The sequence below is a fragment of the Meles meles genome, chromosome 5, assembly GCF_922984935.1.
Source record: "Meles meles chromosome 5, mMelMel3.1 paternal haplotype, whole genome shotgun sequence".
NCBI lineage: Eukaryota > Metazoa > Chordata > Mammalia > Carnivora > Mustelidae > Meles > Meles meles.
In genome coordinates, this window is record NC_060070.1 from 132,313,723 (window position 1) to 132,339,159 (window position 25,437).

The 25,437-nt window shown below is 39.9% G+C and overlaps 1 protein-coding gene across 7 annotated transcripts in view; it reads left to right on the forward strand.

Moving 5' to 3' along the window:
* FARS2 (phenylalanyl-tRNA synthetase 2, mitochondrial) overlaps positions 1–25,437 on the forward strand; it is a 546,789-nt gene that overhangs the window by 180,408 nt on the left and 340,944 nt on the right. For all 7 annotated transcript variants that reach the window (XM_046006558.1, XM_046006561.1, XM_046006564.1 and 4 more), the window contains one exon: positions 23,423–23,554. In XM_046006558.1, the coding sequence (XP_045862514.1) occupies positions 23,423–23,554 (132 nt within the window). The remainder of the gene's footprint in view (positions 1–23,422; positions 23,555–25,437) is intronic.

A 25,437-nucleotide genomic window follows, 5' to 3' on the forward strand; every position in this document is an offset into this window, starting at 1 on the left:
TTGCGTGTTGGCATACTGATTACTGCTATCAATAGCAAACGAATTAACAGAGAATTTCCTGGAGGAAGAACAATCTTTTTAAGACCTGGATTCTCACTTTAGTCATTTATTCTCCCTTATATCTCCAGGATGATTTTGTTGTCTGTAATGCCTCCCACCCCCTTCACTATTTCTAATTTACTTGAGACAGTATTTTGCTTATTTTTAGAAAGATGTAAAGAGAAGGCTAGGGGATTTTTTTTAAAATCATGACCTGTATTTTATTTTTTAACTTATTTTATTTTTTTGAGGGTTTGATTTATTTATTTGACAGAGAGAGAGACAGCAAGAGAGAGAGAGAACACAATCAGGGGAGGTGGCAGGCAGAGGGAGAGGGAGAAGCAGTCTCTCCGCTGGGCGGGGATCCCAATGTTGGGCTTGATCCCAGAACCCTGGGATCATGATCTGTTCTTAAGGCAGACACTTAACCGACTGAACCATCCAGGCATCCCCAGTCATGACCTGTATTTTAAAAAATGTTTAGAAGACAGAAGCCTAGCATGGTTAGGATTCTCTTTATTTATTTTTTTTTTAAAAGATTTTATTTATTTATTTGACAGACAGAGATCACAAGTAGGCAGAGAGGCAGACAGAGAGAGAGGAGGAAGCAGGCTCCCTGCTGAGCAGAGACCGAGATATGGGGCTTGATCCCAGGACCCTGGGATCATGACCTGAGCCGAAGGCAGAGGCGTTAACCCACTGAGCCACCCAGGTGCCCCTAGGATTCTCTTTTAGTCTCCTTTTATTCTTACGAAATTTTTTAAGGAACAGCTTTACTGAGTTATAATTAATATAAAATAAGCTATACATATTTAAAATGTATAAGCTGCTAAGTTGACATTCAGTAAACTGAACATATGTACACACTTTTTTGAGTTTTGACATAATCTATGCACCTGTGAAACGACCAGCAGAATCAAGATAATGACCAGGTCTATCACCCTCAGTATTTTCCTCCTGTTCCTTGGTGAACTCTCCTTCCTGTTCTTCTTTACATCCCTTTATCCCAGACCATCAGTGATCTACTTTCTGTCACTATTGATTAGTTCACACCTTCTAGATTTTCATAAATGGAATCCTATGATATGTACCCTCTTTTGGGGGGAGGGGCTTGGCTTATTTCACTTACTATAATTATTTTAAGATCCATCTGTGTTGTAGTGTATATCAGTAGGTAGTTTCTTTTTATTGCTCTGTGGTATTCCAGTCCATAGTTTGTTTATTCATCCACCCATTCATGTTTGTTTATTCATCTACTCATTGGTAGACATATGGATCATTTCTAGCGTTTTGCTATTATAAGTAAAGCTATGCACATTCATGCACAAATCCTTGTAAGGACACATGCTTTTATTTTTCTTTGGTGAATACCTAGGAGTGGAATGGCTACACCATATGGTAGTTGTATTTTAACTTTCTAAGAAACCACTTAACTATTTTCTGATGCGGTTGTACCATTTTACATTCCTTCCAATAGTGTATGAAAATTGCAGTTGCTCTATGTCTTCAACACTTGTTAAGTTCAATCATTTTATTTTATTTTTATTTATTTATTTTTTGAGAGAGAGAGAGGTGAGGAGGGGCAGAGGGAGAGGGAGAGAGAATCTTAAGCAGGCTCCATGCCCAGTGTGCAGCCTGAGGCAGGGCTTGATCGCATGACTCTGAGTTCATGACCTGAACCAAAGTCAGGAGTCAGACACATAAATGAGTGAGTTACCCGGGGCCCATGGTCTATCATTTTAATTTTAGACATTCTAATAGGAGTAAGGAGTATAGTGGTATGTCAAAGAAGCATTCAGCATATATAAAGAACACCTCCAAATGAACAAGCGAAAATCAACTAAGAGAGAAATGGGTGAACATTTGGTGAAGATGACAAATGGTGTAGCTAGAATGACTAATGAACATAAAAAAAATGTTCACCCTTATTAGTAAAAGGGAAAAGAAAATGAAAACCACCATGAGTATCAATTATCATTTTTCATATGTAAAAACCTATATACCTAACATTTATAAGTGTTGACAAGATACAGAAAAATAAGATGAAATACACAGTGTTGGCCTTATAGGCCTCTCAGTTATCATTCCCCCAGCTGGAACTTAGGTACTCACCCACTACTCTTTATTTATGTCTTATTTTTTGTACCTCCAGATTTCCTACTTATGTATGAATTCAAACTGTATTTGCAAAGGTTCTTGTTCTAATTCATTAAGCCTCGGCTGCCCAATTTTAGCAAGGCTTATTAGAGCATCTCAACTGCTGTATTAATGCATTGTTAATATAATATTTAAGAAACCACTAAATAATCCTATATATTCTTTATATTCCTGCCTTTTTAAAAGGAGCACATCAACTTCCTGCTAGTGTCTTTTTCCAGGAGAAAGAAAATGTTATTAGGGAGGAGGTGCAAATCAGGGTTCCAAGTGTGTTCATAGTGTTTTATGAAAATTAAAAAGAAATGAAGTTAAATATGACAAAATGTTATGATGTCATAAAACTGAATGGTGGGTGCATGGATGTTTGCTGTTTTCTATTTCTTTCTCTTGGAATGAAGTATTTTGTATTAAAATGATGTATTATAATAGTAAAACAGGTTTCAGATAGAGACTGCTGGTAGGAAAATCCTATTACAGCCAGCTTTTCTTTACCTTCATGATATAAGAAAGGATCTGTGATATTTTCAGCAGTACTATTATCATTTAACACTGGAAAGCAGGGAGATTCATGTGTTGATCAGGCCATTTTCAAGGCAGGTTAGGGGAGAAGGGATGGTAGCACTGGATGGAGAGATAATGTTCCTTCTCCAGTAGCTTTATAAAGAGATTCAGGGCCATCTGAATTTTCCCATTGTCAAACCATGGAAAGAATTGTCTTTAGAGCCCTCTTCATTTATGCCTTGCAACATATTTCTTTTTTTTTTTTTTTAAGATTTTGTTTATTTATTTGACAGAGAGACACACAGTGAGAGAGGGAACACAAGCTAGGGGAGTGGGAGAGTGAGAAGCAGGCTCCCCATTGAGCAAGGAGCCCAGTGCGGAACTAGATCCCAGCACCCTGAGATCATGACCTGAGCCGAAGGCAGACGCTTAACGACTGAGCCACCAGGTGCCCCTTTGCAACACATTTCTATCATCAGATGATTTGCAATTGGTGAGGTTTAGAAACTGCTGCCTCGTTAGATAAGTGAGTGGTTCTGAACAGGCAGGGAGCCTCCTTCCTTAAATGTTTAGTATTTGTGTTTCTCCTACACGGTTATTTTTCATTCTTTTCTTCTCCTGTCACCTGATTTAGTTCTCCCAGGCCCTTTACCCTTCAACTGGATAATTCTTTATTATTTTTTCCCCCAACTCAGTAATTCTTATTTATCCTCTAGTGTCAACTCCGATGTCCACCAACCAGGTGCTCATGCTGAGTCCCAGAGGAGCTGCCTCTTCTGTGTGCTCATCTAAACTCTCTTTGGGGGTGGGTTTTTAGTTTTCAGAGCAGGAAGCACTATCGGATTTCTGGCATATTGCGGGCATCACAATATTGAATAAGTGAGACATAATCTCTAGTTTTCAAGGAGCCGTGAATCTTGAATCCCTGTGAGAGACAGGGAAACATGAAGTGTTATGAGAGCACAGAGGCGAGGCACCTCCTCTGAGATTTGGCACGTGCTCCAGGATGGGTTCCCCGTTGGAGGATGTCAGCTGACACTAGTTGTTGAGAATAAGCACACAGCAGTACAGCATTAAGGAATAAAGAACAGAAGAGAAAGGAAGGAAATGGTCAACAGAAAAAAAAAATCTCATGCCCACTAAGAGATGGTGGTGTGCAATCAGAAAAATTAAAGTTCTCTTTTCTCTACTTTGGAATCTTTAACAGGTCAATTAGTGCTTTAAGCCTCAGTTTTCTTTGAACTTTTATTTTTTTTTAATTTTTTTTAAAGGCTTTATTTATTTACTTGACAGAGAGAGATCACAAGTAGGCAGAGAGGCAGGCAGAGAGAGAGAGGGAAGCAGGCCCCCTGCTGAGCAGAGAGCCCGATGCGGGACTCGATCCCAGGACCCTGAGATCATGACCTGAGCCGAAGGCAGCGGCTTAACCCACTGAGCCACCCAGGCGCCCCTTCTTTGAACTTTTAAAAGCCAAGGTAATAATACTTGTTTCCCCTGAGAATAAAATGAGATAACATGTGAAAGTTGCTTCGTAAGGAGAAAATGTTAAATAAACAAGTAAATATGAAAAAAAGAAAGGAAGAAAAATGAGGACACAGAAATAAAAACAGAGAGCTTATGAAGAAATATAATATAATGTCTCTATTTTGTCTAAGGATATGAGATGTGGCTCTCTACCAGGCTGGCACAGCAGCCAAAATGGGTGTCGCTGGTCACCTTCATGTCCTCTCTGAGCACCAGCAAATATTTTAAAAAGAAAACAATGTTCTAGACCTTGTATAGATTATAAAACCTTCCCAGGTGCCTTGGGGATTATTTTGCTGAATCTGGTGCTGGATTTCCTTTATGTGATTATTTTTAATATTTGTATTTGAATAGCATTCAAAATCATGCCTTGAGGTGAAGGTTTCCAGGTAGCGAGCAGTTTTCCTTATAAAAAAACATTTCTGCAGCATATGATTTCTCTGACTGTGGTGCCTTACTTACATAATGGGCATGCTCTTGGTCAAGAATTGAGAATCTTAACTTTTGAAAGAGCCGTGAAGTTGCAGCTTCTCTATTTCAGACAAACATTTGCTTTATTTTTAAAATGCTATTAACCTAGACTTTTAGGTTTCAGATTTCATTACAGATCGGAGTTGCTCTTTTATAAATCTTTGAATTCACTTTTTGTTTGTGAGACAGAGTTGCGGAGTTGTGGAATGGCATTGAAGTAAAAAACCAACTAGCTTGGAGAATACATGTTGTTCAGTGCACTAAAGTCTATCTGTGATAAAAAGCCTTTTATTTTTTCTTTCCTTCCAGCCATAAGATTATTTTTAACCCCATTCACACGGTAGCCAAATACCCTGAAAATCCTTTAAGACACATCCTTGCCTAACCCCGGCATGTCTTTGCCATGTGTATTGCCAGGGGAGCCGTCGCCAGGAGGGGTGTGTGAGCCTGTCCCCAGGTGTGTTTGCATGTATAGACCATCTGCTAAGATGCTTCTCAGGTTGGATGTTATGCAGGGTGGGAAGGTCCATCTTATGAACTACAAGGGCAAGGGGCTGTGGATCATAGGAAACAGGTGCCGTGTGCTCCCCTACGGTTCACGCTGAATCTTAACAACTCCTGCAAGACTCTTGGCTGTTTCTTCTGCACTCGGAACAGAAGTGCCATGTTCCTACTTCAGGCATTTCAGAGGATCATTTAACTCTTTTTTGGGGGGTGGGGGTGCTAGTTTCTGAGCAGACCTGTCCAGGTACAAACAATCTGGTGTCATTTAGATTAATAATAGCTTTAATTATGATAATGACAGTGCTAGAGGTTAGACATTTAACAGTGTCAAAGGCTGCACACGGATTGTTTTGTTTCGACCTGCATCTGTGATTATAATCTCCATTTTATTTTTTTAAACAAGGGAACCTTCACACAGAACAATGCAGTGCCGTGATCACACAGCCAGGAAGTATTTGAGGCTGGTTTTCACCCCATTGGGTCTGATTTCTGAGCCTAGGTTATAGGTTAGCTCTTTTGAAAAGATTGAAAGTAATCATTTCAGTAATATTTCAGAGACTGTGAGGTCTACAAAAGCCATGATGTCAAGACAAAAACAAAAACAAACAAACAAAACAAAACTGGGCGTCTCCCTAGGCATTCTCTTGTGACTCTCCGCATACTCCTACTCTAGCTGGGGTAGAAAGCCCTCTTTGCTACATCATACACGGTTACATTTTAAATACCAAAGATCATTTAAAACTTCATATTCGGTCTTTCTTTACTTAGCCGATGAACAGTAACTGCCTCAGCAGGGCTCACAATTATCCAGCGATTCATTTTATATTTGTTTGTTTTTATGGTCTAAGCCTGCTTTCCACTTTTTTGATATTGTTGTTATTAGTATCATCTTCCTTTGTTCTTGAAAAGCAAAATTAAAAATCAGAACACACTGTTTCCTTGTGGCAATTTGTTGTTATTACAGCTGCTTTAGTTTCGGGTTTTTTTTTTCCCCTGCCTCTCCAAAGCAGGTTTATTATTTTCTGCTAACATTTCAACTGCGCCAGCATCCTAAGGCTGAGGGAGGTTACCAGTCTAGAATTAGAAATAAAATAACTCTTTAGACTGTTTTCATGCTTGTGGCATTCACTGTCATTTTTAACGTTTCTAAATTGTTTCCCCAATTTTTTATATCCTATTTGGCAGATTGTTTCTTTCAGAGCAACTAAGGTGGGGGTTTAGGATTTCTAACATTTTAGTGTCACTTTCCGTCCTTCAGGATTTACAGCCCTTCTTTGGCACAGTCTTGCTAAATACTGGACTTTCCATTTAGAAGGCATTGGCCTCATAGCACAGTTTAGATGAACTAGTCTGATGGAGAAACGGACTGTTATCCTCTGCTGTTGACTAGATATGTTGCCGTGGGCAGGTCAGGTCTCCTACCTTTTGTTTCAAATAAAAAAGACTTGTGATGGCTATTGAGGAGCATGTTCCAGGATTCCCTCCAAGGACCCTGGCTGTTGGGAGTGCAGATGGCTTCCAGCTGTCGGTTCCTTTGGGAATTGACTCAACTGGGGGTTCCCTCCTTGCTCAGGGGCGTGGCTTTCCCAGGGCTGCCCACGTCTAAAGACTGGTTGTAGCAGAAATATAAGGGGCCAGCATTTGACCCACCACCCTACCATGCCACCATGATATCAGGCCACAATGCCACGATCCCACTATGGGGCAGTTTTGATGGGCTAAGTTCCAGAGCTGGGATGAAGTTAAGGCTTTGTTGGGCCTGATTGCAGCTCACTGACTGTTCCTTCTGCCCCAAACGTTGTCACCTTCTTCCTCTGTAGTTGTCGGTATCTCCAAAATAAACTTCTTATCAACCCAGCCTGCATATGGTCCCATCCAACAGAAATATTCTAGGGCTCTATATTGTGAATGTTGTCCTGGTCAAGAGTAAATCAGTTGGTAATGGTAATGAAGATCCCTTGTCTTCCATATCTTTTCACATTTTTTTTCTATCTATCAATACTTGTTAATATAAATTAAGTGAAAGTAGTTGAGAATAACAATTGGGTTTATAGTTGTTAATTCTACTTTGTTCCTAAAACTGAATCAAATTAAAAATTTTTTAAAAAAGATTATTTATTTATTTGTTTGTTGGGGGTTGGGGGAGCATAAGCAGGGGTAGTGGGAAAGGGAGAAGCAGGCTTCCCACCAAACAGGGGGCCCACTGTGGGCCTCGATCCCGGGACCCTGGGATCATGACCTGAGCCAAAGGCAGATGCTTAATGACTGAGCCACCCAGGCACCCACATTTAAAAAATTTTAAGCATGTTACTTTAATGATTTTTAAATCTGCTTGTTTGGGCTGTCTGGTGTCTGTTATGGGAAGTGTTGTGTTTCTCAGAGTACTCCTAGGAAGTAAAGTAGCAAGGCACTTGTTGCCTTTGGCCAGTGCTGAGTTGCCTGTGCTGACTGGGGCTTGGATGTTTTCCAAGCAGACTGCACTTACAATAAAAACTGGCTGACATGGTCAACTTCTATGAGTCTCGGGATCACTAGCTATGAAATGGGGATATGGAATAACTTGTGTTGTATCCACTAGGAGTGTTCAGGGGAAATACGACATCACCTAGAATGAGGTGGAAAGAGACGACAGTTTTTTTTTTTTTTTTATATGTCTGGGTAGATGGAGAAAATTTATTTTAGAGTTGATATTTTTGGCCAAAGGAATTGGTACAAGGAAACCTATTGGGAGAAAGCTTGAGATAGCCATGATTGAATTGAGCTGGAATATTTTTAAGGAGCCTAGAAAAGTCCACAATTCTGTGATGATTGGGCAGGGCTAGGGAACAGGTTCCCTACTCTAGATAAATAGGTTGTTGAAATTGCTTGGGGTTTTATGTAAATGAAATAAAATTATTGGGCCTTGAGGTACAGGGGAAAAAAGTACTTAAAATTTTAGGGATACTGTAATCAAGGTGACTAACGTGCCAGGAACTGCACCTGTTACTTAGTGTTTCTGCTTGTAGGTGGTTGATATGCAGGCAACCAGGAAAACGTTAAGATTTAAGGGAGTTGAGGGAAACTGGAAGGGGAAATGAGCCATGAGAGACTATGGACTCCGAAAAACAACCAGAGGGTTTTGAAGAGGCGGGGGGTGGGGGGGTGGGAGGTTGAGGAACCAGGTGGGGGGTAATAGGGAGGGCACGTACTGCATGGAACACTGGGTGTGGTGCAAAAACAATGAACACTGTTACGCTGAAAATAAACAAATAAAAAAAAAAGATTTATGGGAGAGGGAAAGTTCCTTCTCTACCTTTTAGGTTCATAGAAAGCTCAAATTCTTGCTTCATTTCTTTCACTTCTCCTCTGGCCTCTCTTGTAACTCTAGCTCTGTCAGGAAATGGATAATTAACATGAGTCTAGTTATCTAAACTCTGTTATCAACCGCTCTAATTCCTTTGCACCCTTGACTTTCTCTGCTTTCTTGTTAAGACCTAACCTTGAATTGATACCCAGATCAACTCTTTCAGCTTCTCCCTGGTCAGCTCACTGCAGGTCTCTTTCTCAGTGATGCCAGAGCACTTCCATCTCACTTTCCCTTCCTGTTAGAGGAGAAGCTTGTCTGTTGCACTAAGAATGATCAGGTGTGAACTTCATGTGTATTTGGCCTCTTGATCTCATTCTTAGATTCCCGTTCCATCATTTTCTCTTAGAACCTTGTTTCCTTAATTATATGTTCCAGACTGTATCATCCCAAGATGAAAGAAACAAAATAATGCCATTTATGTCACCTTCCATCCTTCTCCGGAAACTTAACCTCCTTTTCTTTTCAGCCATGCTTCATGACGTGTATGTACCTGTGCTTCTCCACCCAGGCTGTGTTCAGTCTCTCTCTGTTCAGGTCACAGTTGACTTCCAAGTTATAATATCTAATGGATTAAGGACATTTTCTGCCTAATTTTTCGAAACAGCTCTATTGAATTGTAATTGGCTTCCAATAAAGTAAATATTTTAAAGCATACAATTTGATAAGTTTTGACATATTTACACACACATGAAGTCATTACCACAAAATAACAGACCTGTCGTTACCCCCCCAGAATTTCTTTGTGCCCTTTGTTATCTCTGTCCACTTTTTGTGCCCACACTCCCTACCAACACCCTGCCTTTAGGTGACCAGAGTGATCTGCTTTCTCTCATTTCAGGTTAGTTTGCCTGTTCTAGATGGTTGTAAATAGAATCCAACAGGATATAGTCTTTCCTTGCCTGGCTTTTTTTCACTGAGCATAATTATCTTGAGATATTTCCATGTTGTAGCATGTATTAATACTTCATTCTTTTTTACTGCTGTGTTGTATTATATTATATGGACAGCTCACAATATGTTTATCCATCCAGGTGTTTGGGCATTTGGGTTGTTTCTACGTTTTAGCAATTGCAGATAAAGCTGCTATAAGTAATTTGCGTTCAGGTCTTTGTATGGGCATATGCTTTTATTTCTCCTGTGTAAATTGGTAGGAATGGAATGGCTGAATAGGAGTTGTATGTTTACATTTATAAGAGATGGTCAAACTGGTTTTCAAAGTGGCTGATCCATTTTACATTCCTGTTAGTAGTGTGTAATGGTAGACATTGCTTCCCATCTTTGGCAGTACTAGGTATGGTCAGTCATTTTAATTTTCGCCGTTCTAATAAGTATAGTTGTATCTGATTATGATTTTAATTTGTATTTCCTTAATGACTGTGGTGCTGAGTGTCATGTTTATTTGCCATCCATATACCTATTCTTGGGTGAAGTAACCAAATCTTTTGCCCATTAAAATTTTTTAAATTGATTTTCAGAACTTCTTTATGTATTCTAGAGACAAGTCTTTTATCAGATATGTGATTTGCAGATATTTCCCCCCATTCTGTGCCTTATCTTTTCATTCCCTTAACAGTGTCCCACAAAGAGCAGAGGTTCTTAATCTTGATGAAATTTAATTAATTCATTTTTTTCTTTTATGGAATATGTTTTTGTTGTAGTGTCTAAGAAATCTTTTGTAACCCAAGGTCATAAAGATTTTTCTACTCTGTTTTCTTTTAGAAGTTTCATAGTTTTCAGTTTTAGGTTTGTGATTATTTTGAAAAAATTTATATATGGTATGAGATATGAATTATAGTTTTTTTGCATATGGATATCCAGTTGTTCCAGCAGTTTGTTGAAGTAACCATCCTTTATTTAATTGCCTTTCTACTGTAGTCTAAAATCAACTGACTATATATGTTTGGGTCTATTTCTGGACTCTCTGTTCTGTTCCATTCATCTATTATTTGTTTGTCTTAATGCAATAAGACCTCATAGTAGTTCTTGAAGTCAGTTAAAGCCTTCCAAGTTTGTTCTTCTTGTTCAAAGTTGTTTTAATGAGATGATTTGATTTATGTGGTTGTTAATGTGGTTTTTTTTTAATTAAAGTGAACTTTATTTTTTTAATTTATTTTTAATTATGCTAACTGAACTGTGGTTGAGTTTAAATGATCATTTTGCTATTTGTTTTGTTTGTCCTGTTTGTTCTTGGTTCTCTCTCTCTCGCTCTTTTTGTTTGTTTGTTTGTTTGTTTTCAACTTTGCTTCCTTTGGGTTAATTGTCGAGTTTTTACTGTTTCATTTTATTTGCTTTGTTTGGCTTACTAGCTCTAACTTTTTGTCTTATTCTAGAAGTTGCTTTATGATTGATAGTATATATCATTAAGTTATCATAGTCCTCTTCAAGTGATAATATACTACTCATGTGTAATATAAGAACCTTGCAGTAGTATACTTTGATCTCTCCCTTTCTGGACTTCCTGCTGTTGGTGTTACAAATTTTACTTTTATATGTGTTATCAACTGCTAAATACATTGTGGTTATTTTTCTTTTGACAGTTGATTAGCTTTTAAAGGTATTTAAATAATAAGAAAAAAAGTCTTATATTTACCCAACTAGTTATCATGTCCAGTGGTCTTTGTTTTTGAGATATTTTCATTGGGTAAAGGATTCAAGATTGACAGGGTTTTTGTTTTAGTTCTTTAAAAATATTGTTTCTGTCTCTTTTCATTTACATTACTTCTCTTTAGAAATCTGATGATTCTTGCTTTTGCCTTTGTTCTTCTATACATAATGTGTCTTTTCTGTTTGACTGTTTTTGAAATTTTTTCTTTGTCATTGAATTTAAGCAATTTAGTTACGACTTGCATAGGTGTAGTTTTCTTTAGAGTGTGTGTGTGTGTGTGTGTGTGTGTGTGTGTGTGTGTGTGTGCCTAACATTGATTGAGCTGGGATCAATGGGCTTATATTTTTCATCAAATTTGAGGAATTTTGGTAAATTTTCTTCATATATTTTCTCTTTCACTTCCTTCCTTTGGGGACTCCAATTACGTCTATATTTGGCTACTTGAAACTTTTTCACAATTCACTGGTGTTCTGTTCACTTTTCTTTCAGTGTTGTTTCTTTTTTCTCCTTCTTTGTTTCCTTTTGAATAGTTTCCATTGCTCTATCTTCAAGTTCAGCAATTTTTTTTTGCAGTGTCTAATCTGCTGTTAATTCCAGCCAGTGTTCCTTTCTTATTCACTCCATTTGTTTCATTTAGGGTCTTTTTTATATCATTTTTGTCTCTACATAACATTTTCAGTCTTTCCCTTAACTTCTTGAACATACTGAATACTGCTATGTTACATATTTCAATGTCTTTTTTCTCGTACTTCTATTGTCTGTGTCATTTGTTGATGAATTGTTATTTATTTGCTCTACACTGTTTTATTTTTTGCATGATAATTTTCTGTGGAATGCCAGGGAGTATTAATATTACCTTGTAATGCTACCAGTATTTTTATATTCCTCATAATATTCCTGAGGTTTGTTCTGGAATTACTTAGAAATACCTTAATCCTTTGGCCCTTCTTGTTAAGTCTTCTTAGGACAGTGTAGGGTTTCAGTCTACAACCAATGTAAGACCTGTTTTAATATTATAACTGATAACCCATTGATTATTAGGTTTTCTGCTTGGCTTTTAGGAACTGGCAGTATTCTTGGTCCTTGTGAGCTCCCAGAATTATTCCTTCTAACCTTTTTGTGTTGTTTGTTCTCTGGCCTTGGGTAGGTTCAAGCACTGACAGTATTTGGTTGAGTACTAAAGGGGTATTTTTCTTTTTGCAAATCTTCAGGGTTCTCTGTCTATGTAGTCCTCTTCTCTCCTTCACTCTGTCCTACAAATTCTTGTTAACCCTGATTTGTCCACACTCCCGGCTCTGTCTCTTCAGCTTGGGTTTTGTGTGTTCTCTGTTGGGGCAGTGTTAGGGCTCACCTCCCAGGGATCAGTTCCTTTGGTTACCTGATGTCCAGTGTCTCATGTGGCATTTTTTGTTTTAGTTTTTCACATGGAAGGGTAAAACTGGTTCATTATTCCACGTGGTCTGGACATGGAAGTCTTTCGTTTTCATTTGACATTTTGACTACTCCTTTTTTTAGATGTAGATTTTCCTCGACTTATGGTGGGGTTACGTCCTGATAAACCCATTGTAAGTTGAAAATATCCCAAGTAGAACATACCTATCCTGTCAAACATCAGAGCTTAGCCTAGCCTACGGAAAATGTTCTCAGAACACTTACATTAGCCTACAGTTGGGCAAAATCATCTAGCACAAAACCTATCTGATAAAAAAAAAAGTCTTGAGTGTCTCATGTAATTCGTTGAATGCTGCACTGAAAAGGGAAAAACAATGGTTGTATGCGTATAGAATGGTTGGAAGTATATCAGTTTATCCTTGCGATCTCATGGCTGACTGGGAGTGGCAGTTTGCTGCAGTGCATGAGCCTGGGAAAAGATCAAAATTCAAAATTAGAAGTGCGGGTTCTACTGAATGCGTATCACTTTCACTCCATTGTAAAGTTGAAAGATCATAATTAGAAGACCGTAAAATAAGAAAAGAGAGAAATACACCTTTTCTTATTTTTCTTACACCTCTCATCACTTACTCTTTTTATCTTTTTTTGGCTTCTTTTTTGATGATGTTTAATGTTTCTAACAGGAATTCTTTGAAGCTGGTGGCTGACGTTTTCCTTCTCCAAGCAGAGTTTGATAGGGAGATTGCTAAAATCTTAAAGTTTTGATGTATTAGATCAGGTTTACAAAAAGATTGCCTAATGATTTTTTTTTAGGACAACTCAGTGAATTGTGCTTTATCTCTTATGCTATTGGAAGCATACTTATTTTAAATGTCAGATTGTCTTATTATTTTTTTTATTTTTTGAAGATTTATTTATTTATTTCAGGGTGAGTGAAGGGGCAGAGGGAATTCTAAGGAAATTCCCTGTTGAGCACAGAGCCGTCCATGAGCTCAGTCTCAGGACCCTGAGATCATGAAGCTTGAGCCAAAACCGAGCCTCAGATGCTCAACTAAGTGAGCCACCCAGGTACCCCTAAAATATCAGGTTGTTTTAGAAAATTAATCTCATCTGGAGTGAATTCATGTTTGATGGTTGGTTGTGTTGGCTGGCTTACTTAGCCTTAGATTTATTCATGTACTTTAGAATTTTGGCTTGCAGGTACCTATTCATAGTGGAGGATTTTTGTGTTTTTCTCCATTTCTCTGTTTTCCTCGCTCTTGTCCTTTCCTGCTTTGCTATTTCTCCCTTACGTGGCTTTGCAGTTGGTTTCCATGTAGCTCACTAGGCCTGAAATCCAGAACAGACTTAGAAAGATCTGTCAGATGTGCTAACTAGCTCTGATTTAGGGGATGGCCGATCCAACACCTAGGCTTGGATTTCTGAGCCTACAGCTCTTCAGACCTCCTGCCCCAGGCTGTATTTGGTGAGTTTTTGTTGCTCTTGTTTTATGAGCATGGAACTTATTCCAGTCCAGCATCCGACTCTAAGCTTTTAGCCTCCCTCTGATCCCAAGCCAGTAGTGCATTATTCTTCTGAAAGCAGGCTTCTGGCTCCTTTTCCTGAGTGTGGACCCTGAGCCCAGCAGCACTGTGCTTTCTCCCGTCTCATAGTTCTCATAGTTTTGCATTTCTGTTCTGTTTCTAGCCTCTGGAAGTGTTTCTCTTACCTTTGAATGTAGATTGTACCTTTTCAGTTTTTTCCTTTTTATTATCCCTGTTGTAATGTGTTGGAAAAGCAAGGAGTCTGCTGGTGTCATCTTGGTCTTATGAGGGCCACTTTGTGTGGAAAGCCAAGTTAATGTAGTTTTCGTTGTGTGCCGCAGTGGAGGGCAGCATAGGGCTTTATTGTCTGACACCTGGTTTTGAATTCTGGTAGTGGCATTTACTGTGTAAACTTAGATACGTAAGCTGTTGTGACCACCATTCCTTCTTCTGTGAAATGAGAATGGTGGAAGTTACTGAACAGTGTTTATGCCAGCCTTATACCAGTGTAAGAATTAGAGAAGACACGCAAAGGATTCAGTACAGCGTCATAGGAAATGAACAGCAAATGTTGATTACCTTAGGAAAACAATTTAGAAATGCTTATTTTTTTCATATTTTTATTTAAAATGGTGAAAGATGTCTTAGATTATGGCCTGAATTTCAGTGACATTCAATTAAAAAATCACCCAGTTGGTGTTTAGTTTCTTCATGTACTTTTCCTTACTGAATTGTCACCCAAACTCTGTGAGTTAAGTATTCTTTTTTTTTTTTTTTTTTTTTTGAGTTAAGTATTCTTATTTTAAGTAACATGGAGGCAGTGAGAGAGGGTAAGGTACTTACTTGGCTAAAATGGTGGAGCTGGGATTTGATCCTAGACCGAAGCTCACTCTTTCCATACATTATGACCCACATACCCATGTCTCTTTGCTCAGATTTGTGGAGGGTGGAGTGTGAGCCTTCTGTCTAGAAGGTTTGTCTGTGTACCATACTTTGAGAATGGTTGGTGAGAAAGGTTGAGGACCAAAGGGCCTGTGGCTTTGGCTCACCCTAAGCCAGATGACTGTAAGCTGTCCCCTCTGCTCCCTGCATAGCCAGAAAACAGTCACTTATCCTTGTGCCTCTGACTCCATGCCCACGTTTGGAAGGAGGGGTCGTTAAATTGTGCTGTGCTCCATTTTTCAACCCCTTGTGAAGTGGAGAGATGATAATATCACTTCAGATCTAAGCCCTAATCAAAAGAATGCCTCTGTTCCTTGTTCAGGGCAAGAGCCTGAAACAACATTTCACCACACCGGTCTTTCCACCAAGCAGAAGACTGTGATGATGATAATAGCTCTGTGATCAGTTACACTATCACTGTTTGTGATAGAAAATTCTGGGTTTTTCTTTTTCCTTATTACTTTGGGAATGGCTTAGCTGAGGGAATCATTGTGGCTGAAATAGTGCTAATAGCTTCTGCTGTGTGCTGTGGAGGTCCCACAACAGAGAAGTCTATTGCCGTCTTTCCCGCTCCGAGAGGGAAAAGGTAATGTTTACTATTAACTGTGTAGTGGGACTGATCTTATTCCACTTAGCAGTCTGCAGTCCTGGACTTCAAGGGTATGTGGCTCTGTGGACATCATGAGCCACTAGGCTCATGACATCAGGATATCATGGTGTGCTTAGTCACTGTTGGTGTTGCCAGGTTTCTGAGGCCCTGCATGGGGAATTTGCTGTAAGTTGTGAGTGACTTCAGGCTGCTTGGGGGGTGGGCTTTGCAAATGGAATCAGCATTCATATTCCCACATGGCTGCCTCGAGCCATGTGTTTACTCAGTCCAGAGGATACTCTTCTTGTTTGTTGGGGGAGAGACAGGAGATGCAACCAGACAGCAAGGGGGAGGAACTCAGCATGAACCTGGGAGTCTTGGTACTCGGCTGCCGGGGAGCTGCACAGGGAGGTCAACCTGGGTGGTCTTGTCTCAGCACCCAGCAGATACCCTGAATGTTTAGGCAGGACTTGAGCTCGGGTTTGACTCTTCCTAACTAGTTACTAGTTGTATGTCCTTGGCCCCCTTGAAGAATATTGAGTTGATGGGAGTGCAAAATGGTACAACCCCCACAGAGGACAATATTAGAACTATAAAAGCATTTCCTCTTTGGCCAGCAGGGGAGTTTGTTGCAGCAGTGTTATCCCAAGCAGAATAATGGGTATAATTCAAGTACAAAGGTCTTCTTACATAGATGTGGCAGAGCCACTTGCTGGAACACTGTGCAGGGGAAAGGAGAGGAATGAGGAGGTATGTGCTGTGTGTGTTCAGGCGGAGAGGGCTCCAGAACGTATCATTAGGTGAAAAAAGCCTGGTGTAGAACAATGTGCAAGAATGCTATCTTTTATATAAGAAAGGAGGAAAACTAGACGCCCGTGTTCATATTTGCTTATATCTATCTGGTGATAAGAAGTGTGGGTCCAAGGGGAGGACCCAAGAGGAGGCAGTAGGACAGGGACAGGGATGCAGTAAAACTTTAACTGAGGCCTATTTCCCCCCAGTTTTATTGACATATAACTGACATACAATGTTGTAATAGTGTAAGGAATACAAAATAATGACTTTGTGTGTGCATATATTGTGAAATGATCACCACAATAAATACATGGTCACAAAAGTTTTGTTCCCTGTGAGGTCACTGAGACTCTATTATATAGTAAAATGTATCCTCTCACGCTATTTCGATTTTGAACCCTGTGAACATATTACCTATTAAATTTTTTTTTAGAGAAGGATGTGGGGGAGAGGCAGAGGGAGCGGGAGAGAGAAAAGCCTAAGCAGGTGCCACCCCCAGCTCAGAGCCTGACATGGTACTCGATCTCACGACTCTGAGATCATGATATCAGCTGAAATCAAGAGTTGGACGCTTAACTGACTGGGCCCAGGTGCCCCAAAGTAATTTTTTTTTAAAGAAAGCTGTTAGAGAGATGTTGAGAAATGTGAAAAATAAAAAGTGCCTGTACGCTGCTTGCTCTATTTTCAGTTTAATTAAACAGAAGCAGAAAAGATGGAATTGTCAAGTAACTTTGACAGTGGTGGCTGGGTAATTTCCCTAGTGAGACTGTAGTCATCTAGGATGATCTTAGTTTTTCTAAGAATTTATTTCTAGCCTTTCATCCTTTTTCTCCCCACCTTGCTTTCCTTCCTTGGATGCACACTGAATGCTGTGCCAAAAGCGTCAGGAGCAGCCCTGGTTAGCAGTGCGTGACGTTCTATTTCTCTGCTACCAACCAATGAAAAACCTGTTGAAAAATTAATGCCCAATAGCACTTATTAATTGCATATTTGTATAGTCAGTTTAAAAAATTATCTGCTTCAGTGGAGGGAAGCTTTGATAGGATATATAAAATCAAGGGTACATGTTCTAGTTTGGGTCATCAACCTTTTAAAATCCAGATTCTCACCCTTCTGGGTGGTGGGTCTGATGGCAAAGTCTCATATTTAAATATAAGGGGTATGGGAAATGTAGGGAGACTCCCTCAGTGACTAATAAGTCAGGACAATGAACTGTATTATATGAGATCTGTGATGAAGGTGGGTTGAGGATGGGAAGGAATGACACCTGTTTAATACTTGGAGTGCATCAGGGTGGTTAAGCACTGCAACATGGCAAAGGAGAAAGGGATTGGTGGGAGGAGACTCCCACACATCCCCTTTCACTGTGTCCCTGCAATGATTTTCCAGGGATCCAGCAGTTGCAAGGCTGATATGCAAAGCAGATGAAATGCAGTGCTGCCTTTCCGGTGCCCCTGGTTCCCTATGGCTGGCCGGGACAGGTGCTACCTCACCAGAGTGGAGAGAATTAGACTTCTAGCTACCCCTCTCCTGTTTGAGCTCACAGCGCTACGCTGCAGGAATTTTCTCCAATCATATCTGAGGTCCCAATTGACTTTGTGCTCTCTTCATTTTTTTTTTTAAGATTTGACTTATTTTTTGACAGAGAGATATAGTGAGAGAGAGAACACAAGCAGGGGGAGTGGGAGAGGGAGAAGCAGGCTTCCCACCGAACGGGGAGCACCATGCCAGGTTGGATCCCAGGACCCTGGGATCATGACCTGAGCTGAAGGCAGACGCTTAACCGACTGAGCCCAGGCACCCAGTGCTCTCTTCATTCCTACATAAAGTCAGCATTCTCATTTAGGAGAGAAAGCACAGTGAGTGTCCACATTGCCAAAGAGGATCTCTGCCTTTGAGAAAACCTGCATTCCTCTCTTAGGTTCTTTATCAAGACCCTGGTGAGATAGCCCGCATGATAAACAATGGGGAGAGGAGGCAGTCTCAGACAGGTTAATTAACCTGCCCACTGCTTCACAGGAAGAAGGTAGAAATCTGAGACTCAGATCAAATTTGGTTTATTCTCAGGTGTTCTTTCTTCTCCTTGGTTTCAGCTGAAAATGAAGGTGTATAATTTTTGACAGGTTTGCAGAATTCTAAAATAATTTTTTAAAAGATATGAGTTTCATTTATAAATATGGTTTAGTAAATTATTAAGTCCAAACCAACCAACCAGGGAAACAAAAAAACAAAATAAAAAACTTTGGCATTATTTTCCATTAGATATATAACACCTGTGCATTTAATTTCCTTCTGTCATCCCAATAAGAGATTGGGTTAATGCATGATGAATCCATATGACTTGGACATGTTTTCAAAAAATTTTCCTCTAGTAATATGTAACACAAAGTATATAGGCTTTAGTGGATTTTTTTTTGCTGACTTCTGATACATGGCATGTGAATTAAGCCATACTAAGTTTTAAGCTGGCTTTTCAGTATCACATCTTTTTTTTTTTTTCTTTTTTTTAATTATTTGACAGAGAGAGAGATCACAAGTAGGCAGAGAGAGAGAGAGGAGGAAGCAGGCTCTCCGCCGAGCAGAGAGCCCGATGTGGGGCTCGATCCCAGGACCCTGGGATCACGACCTGAGCCGAAGGCAGAGGCTTAACCCACTGAGCCACCCAGGTGCCCCTCAGTATCACATCTTTTAATACAAGCTGTATGTCATGCTTTTTCAACCCAATATATTATTAATCCTTACTATAGTTTTGAGGTTATGGGGAGAAAACAAGAAAAAAGTCTAATATAAAAGTATTCAGTAAGGGGCACCTGGGTGGTTCCTTTGGTTGTCTGCTTTCAGTTCATGTCATGATCCCAGCATCCTAGGATCAAGTCCCACATTAGGCTCCCTGCTCAGCCGAGTGTCTGCTTCTCCCTCTGCTTGCCACTTCCCCTGCTCATGCGCTCATTCTCTCTCTTTCTCTGACAAATAAATAAATAAAATCTTTTGAAAAAAAAGTATTCAATAAATGATTCCACTGCTAGTGATTGAAAAAAAATGTGTCAATGTGACTGGAATTTAAAATTGTTAGAAAATATAAAAATTATGGTGTTTTGGCAAAAATTACACATTAACTAATAGAGTTTACTTTCAAATAAGGACCATTTGTGTTTGAAATAGAGCTACTGGCTTCCCCAAAACTGGCGTTTCATATATTTTTGGCTCTTGCCTGTTGTTGTGGAGGAAGCAGAATTTAAGGACTGAAGTCTTTAAAGAAGTGGAACAAAGAGGATAAATGGTGAATGCATTTGGCGTTCTTTGTGAGGTCATATAGATTTAAAAAGGAAACTTTTAACAAAGGATCCATGGAGGTGAAGAGGATTAAAAAGTTCTAGCCGCATTGGATGTAACTTTTGCCAATCTGTTCTCTTAGTTTCGGTGATATTATTGTGAACGGGCTCTGCTCCACAAGGGAGTGATACTAATCATCTTCATGTATTCTGAAGACCTTGGTTAACTTCCTGCCTTTCCACACTCTGCGGGTGGAGTTTCAGTGTGGGGCAGTTACTCTCCTTGCTCCTGACAGACGCCTGCAGCCGGACCCGAGCAAGAAGAAACCCAGGGCGGGGGTGACTGAGGTCTGAAACCAAAAAAGAGCAAGGGTTGATGCAACCAATATACGGACATTTGATCTTAAGAATTTATGTAACATTAAAAACACTTTAATCCAAAGTTATCATTTTTCCTACTTCTAGAAGTGGCCAAAACCCTTCAGTGAAAGAATGTTCCCAGAGAAGGGGCGAGATCCTTCCGTCCCTTTCCAGTTCATTCCTCGTGCTCTGTTGACACCGTGAGCACCAGCAGCGCAGACCCGTGTGTGGAGAGAGTCCTGTCTCTATGCAGGCTTCACTTCCCATAGACTTTATGCAGTAGGGATTTAGTTTGAGCTTAATACAAATTGATAATAGAATTACTTTAATCAACACTTGTGATTATTCTCGGGGCTTAATAATATCTGAAATAATCTTTCTGACTAGGCAGGGGACTTAAGGTTTTACAGGTGTGAGATATAAAGCAATATAAACTAAATTCTATGTGGAGTGCCTGGGTGGTTCAGCCAGTAAAGTATCTATCTTGGGCTCAGGTCCTGATCCCAGTGATGGGATCAGGCTCCCTGCACAGCGGGGAGTCTGCTTCTTCCTCTCCTCCCCACCTGTGCTCTTTCTTGCTGTCTCTGTCATTATCTCTGTCTCTCTCTCTCTCAAATAAATAAATATAATCTTAAAAAAAAAAACACCCTAAATTCTGTGCATTTAGCTTGTCCAAAGGAGTAAAATAAGGATATGCAAGGAAAATTAATTTGTGTAGACCTCAGCTAACTCTGTTCCAGGTGATGTTTAATTATGTCAGGAGAGAATCATACTGTTAACCCTGATTACTTGTCCTGCTTTTGGTAGAATTTGATCCAAGCCATGTAAACAAAATTGGCTTTTCTAAATTGTTTTCACTAGGTGATTTGTGCTTATCTGCCAGGAGTTACAAAAAAGAGTGATAAAAATGGTTTCTCTGCCAGTCCATCGGTACTCAGTTATAGATCCCAGTGCTTCACACATTTCTGTTGGCCAGCAGGACTGCCCCTGCAGCTTTTTAATAAAACTATGGCAGGGGGGCACCTGGGTGGCTCAGTGGGTTAAGCCTCTGCCTTCCACTCAGGTCATGATCTTGGGGTCCTGGGATCGAGGCCCGCATCAGGGTCTTTGCTCAACGGGGAGCCTGTTTCCCCCGCTCTCTCTTCCTGCCTCTCTGCCTACTTGTGATCTCTCTCTCAAATGAATAAATAAAATCTTAAAAACAAAACAAATCCATGGCAGGGGATTGTTGGTCTCAGAGATGGCCCGACACACAGGTGTACTGATGCCTTTTTCTCAGAACTTAGTGGTGAATAAGCACCTGCTTTGCACGAAGTGGCTTCTGTACAGAAAAGTCAGAGCTACTCAGGGGACCTGAAGACACTTCTCCAGTGGCCTGCAACAGGACCAGCTTTTCTCCCCCCATTAGAAAAACTGTTGATGAAATCGATCCAGTAATAAGAAGGAAGGAGCTAGGGGTGCCTAGGTGACTCAGTCCATTAAGGATCCACCTTTGGCTCATGGGGCTCCCTATTTAGTGGGTAGCCTGTTTTTCCCTCTCCCTTTGCCCAATCCTCCCCCTCTCTCTTACCCTAACCACCCCCCAGCTCGTGCTCTTTCTTGAGCACAAGCACTCTCTCTTAAATAAATGAAATGTTAAAAAAAAAAAAAAAGAAACTATCGATATGTGAATCATGGGTGAATCTTAAAATCATTCTGTTGAGTGAAAGAAGCCATACTCCCCCCCAAAAGTACATGCTGTATGATTGCATTGTTATAAAATTCTAGGAAATGCAAGCTCCTTTTGTAAGGACAGAAAGGAGATCTGCAGTTGCCGAGGGATGGTGGGGGTGAGGAGAAGAGGTAGGGGCAACAGGCAGGTTGGTAGGGTTACTAAAGGGCACTAGGAAACTTTTGTGGTTGATGCATATTCATCATATTGATCGTGCGACAGTTTCATGAATGTATACATGTCAGTGTCTGTCAAATTTTGCACTGTTTTATGTCCAGTATAACATTTGTTTCAGCATATATGTGACAAGCGGGGGAGGTATGGTATTACTCACTTGTTATGGACAGGGGTAAGTAAGAAAATAAAGGCAACTCAAATGTTCTTAGAACAATGAAACAAAAATCTACCTTGTCCTTTGTCATCTGGGGCATAGGGAAGGCCCCCATGTTTCATAGTTCTGTTCCCATGTGCTCTTTGATTCTTGAAATACCTCCTTTTGATGGGCAGGGAATTATATTTTAATGGCCAAGAGCATGAGTTTTGGAGTCTGGCAAACCTGAGTTTGGCCTAGTCACCTGCTAGCTGTGTGCCTTTGGGCAGGACACTTCACCTATATAATTGTCTTTTCCCCTACCTATGAAGTGGGCTGACAGAGGCATAGTAAGTCCTCAATAAATGGAAGCAATTCTTGTTATTATTTTTTTCATTTCACATTCTGATTTCCCACAAGGTTAAAATACAGATAGTCTTGGGTGAGAGAAGACAGTATTTTCAATTCATAGGAGGTCATGTTACCATGGAGAAATGGAATCAGGAGCGTTGCTTAAAGAAGAGGAGAAAGATCATTACACGAAGTGAAGGGAGCGTGGGCAGGAGACCGTAGATGATTTGTCAGCTGCCTACTTTACTGTGTTCCTCACGGTGGGCATCTCGCTACCACGTGACCTTCTCATCTGCTTTTTCTGCCGTTAGTGACTTCTGCTCTTTGCAGGCTTTAACCGTTTTTAATTCACTAGTCTTTCTCCTTGTCAATTAATAATATTGTTTATGAGTGCCGTGTTCAAGATTGCTTATTGAGAAATTCATTCTAGCATTTACTTGTTCATTTGTTTAGAGGTGTGAATATTTGTCATTCCTCCATAGAAAAAAATTTTGACTTTCTAGATGTTTTGCTTACAGTTACCTGATCTTATTTAATTTTGTATTAGTTCTTATAAACTTTATTAAAAAATATATGTATATACTTATGGAAGTGAAAGTTGATTGGTGTATCCTAAATTGGTCATGTTGTTGATAAGTAAGTTTGCAGCATACATAGTAAAACTCCTTTTTCTTCAACTCTGAAAAGATACCATTATCACTTACAGAACTAGCAGAATCACCTGCTTTCCCGTGATCTTGACCTAATTTTTTCCTTCTGCCAGGTGTTGCAGGGACTTGACAAGTGATTGATTTGGTTTTAGAGGGTCCCGGAGCTGCACAAAGTGTTTTTCATATTGAAAAAGACATGCCCAGTTTTTCACAAGTTTTAAGATTTATTGCCTCCCCCTAACGTGTTGCAAATGAGTTTGTTTGCTATTTATTTTACTCAGAGTGTTGTAATTGTTGTCATTAGCCAAAGGGCAAGCTTGATCATAAGGAAGGATAGACTGCCTTTTAACACTATCTGTTTTTATTTGGCACCTTTGCAGGGCTGGACATTAGATGGGTAGACTGCTACTTCCCCTTTACTCATCCTTCCTTTGAGATGGAGATCAACTTCCATGGAGAATGGCTGGAAGTCCTTGGCTGTGGGGTGATGGAACAGCAACTGGTAAATTCAGGTAGAAAAGAATCCAACGTTTTATTTATAGGCTCTCTTAAAAAAGACTTTCTTCTCCTTTAACTTACTTTGCATACTCATTTTCATATGCATTTACATACCCCTGTGGGGATTGCCTCACCATCTTTCTCTCCTCCTGTTGCCCTCCAGACTTATCCCTGACACTTAACTCTGGAAGAACCTAATTTCTCACATCTAATTTTGCAAAGATTTCTTGTTTTTGCAGAGTTTCCTTGTTACTGTTTAAGTGCTGGGCTTGCACTTCCTAATTTCAAAATTTGTTGATATGTTGCTTTGCAATTACCCCTAGACTTTCTACGCACATCAGAGGAGTGCAGTTTGTCAACTACTTAAGAACAAGGTCAATGTATAATCCTTTTTTGTTCTTATTTCATTGATAATAGTGCCCCAGATTCAAGATATTTCCAAAACTACAACAGACTACAATATCAAAATATCAGACAATAGGATACACCAATCAACTTTCACTTCCATAAGTATATACATATATTTTTTAATAAAGTTATAAGAACTAATACAAAATTAAAGTTGTGTTGTTTGCTGCCCTGGTGTTGGCAGTGCTACCTGTTGGAGGTTAAGTGGGAAAATGAGGCTCTCATTAAATCCTACCTATATCTGTAGGCACTTGAGAGAGATCTTTACAGCTCTTCTCTGCAGGACCGTTGCTTAATAAAAATGAGTATTTCTCAACTTAATTTCAGGCTATCTTTCTTTTTAATCACTATCTGAATGTAATTAAAGATTATTTTTTCAGAGTATCAGTGCACCATGGGAAGGCAGTTGGGATTGGGCATTTGAGCAGGAGCTCACTGCATAAGCAGTAAGGGGAGGGAAGGTGATGTGGACTGCACTGTGTCCCTCCTCACTTCCCATAGTAGGACATTTGCTCTCCCGCCTTGAAGGGCAGTGGCTGTGATCACAGGGCCTCATGCAGCTGAATGCAGAAGAACAGGCCCTCAGGGTGACTTAAGAAATGTGAAGAGACCACGGATAAGGTCATGGGGTTGGAGATTAAGGATGGACTGAAACAGAAGAGATGAGGTGGCTGGGAAGTGCAAGATTCGTGAGACCGGAGGCCTGGCTTTCCCTTCTGGCTTATAGGTAACCTCTGTCTGCAGGGGCCTGGACTCAGCTCACAGAGGCCTCTCCATTCCGCCAAGGAAGTCTGGTGGAAAGTGTAGCACAGTGCCAGATGCTTCTTGGATGGTTTTCACGTATTTGAAGATCTGACCTAGACAAGAGGGACAGAGAGGTCGCATTATCGGGGGCTGTGAATAGAAGTTGTGAGGCTTGGACCAGGGGGTCTGTCTTAGGTTTCTGTCATTTGACCGCTGTCAAATATGTCTTTGGATGAGTGGCTTAGCCCCTGTGAGTCTTCGTTTTCTCATAGTTAAATGGGCACAATGATACCTCCCTCAGAGTTTCATTATGAGGATTAATTGAGGAGATACATGTAACGTTCCTGTTACCACAGGGCCTGTCACGTAGTAAATCTTGACTAAAATTAATTGCTGATGTTGTTTTTAATTTTTTTTTCCCCAATGGTTAGAGCCATTTATCAACAGAGAATCCCCTTAAAAAAGGAAATATTTAACCAGAGACTGTCCTGCCTATCACAGAACTGATTTCTAACTAACTGGGACTCCGTTACCTCTTTGATCTTAGTCATCTTAGTATCCATGATTCTAGTTTGAGTGATTTTAGAAGGAAAAAGAAAATTAAGAATAGTAAAAGACAACATGTTGGACAATCAGACAATAGGTGTGTAATACACATCTTAGTAGGAAACACAAAATATTGGAAGCAAACATGTAAGATTTAATCTTTTCCTGAGTAGGACCTCGTTCTGAATACTACTGTGGT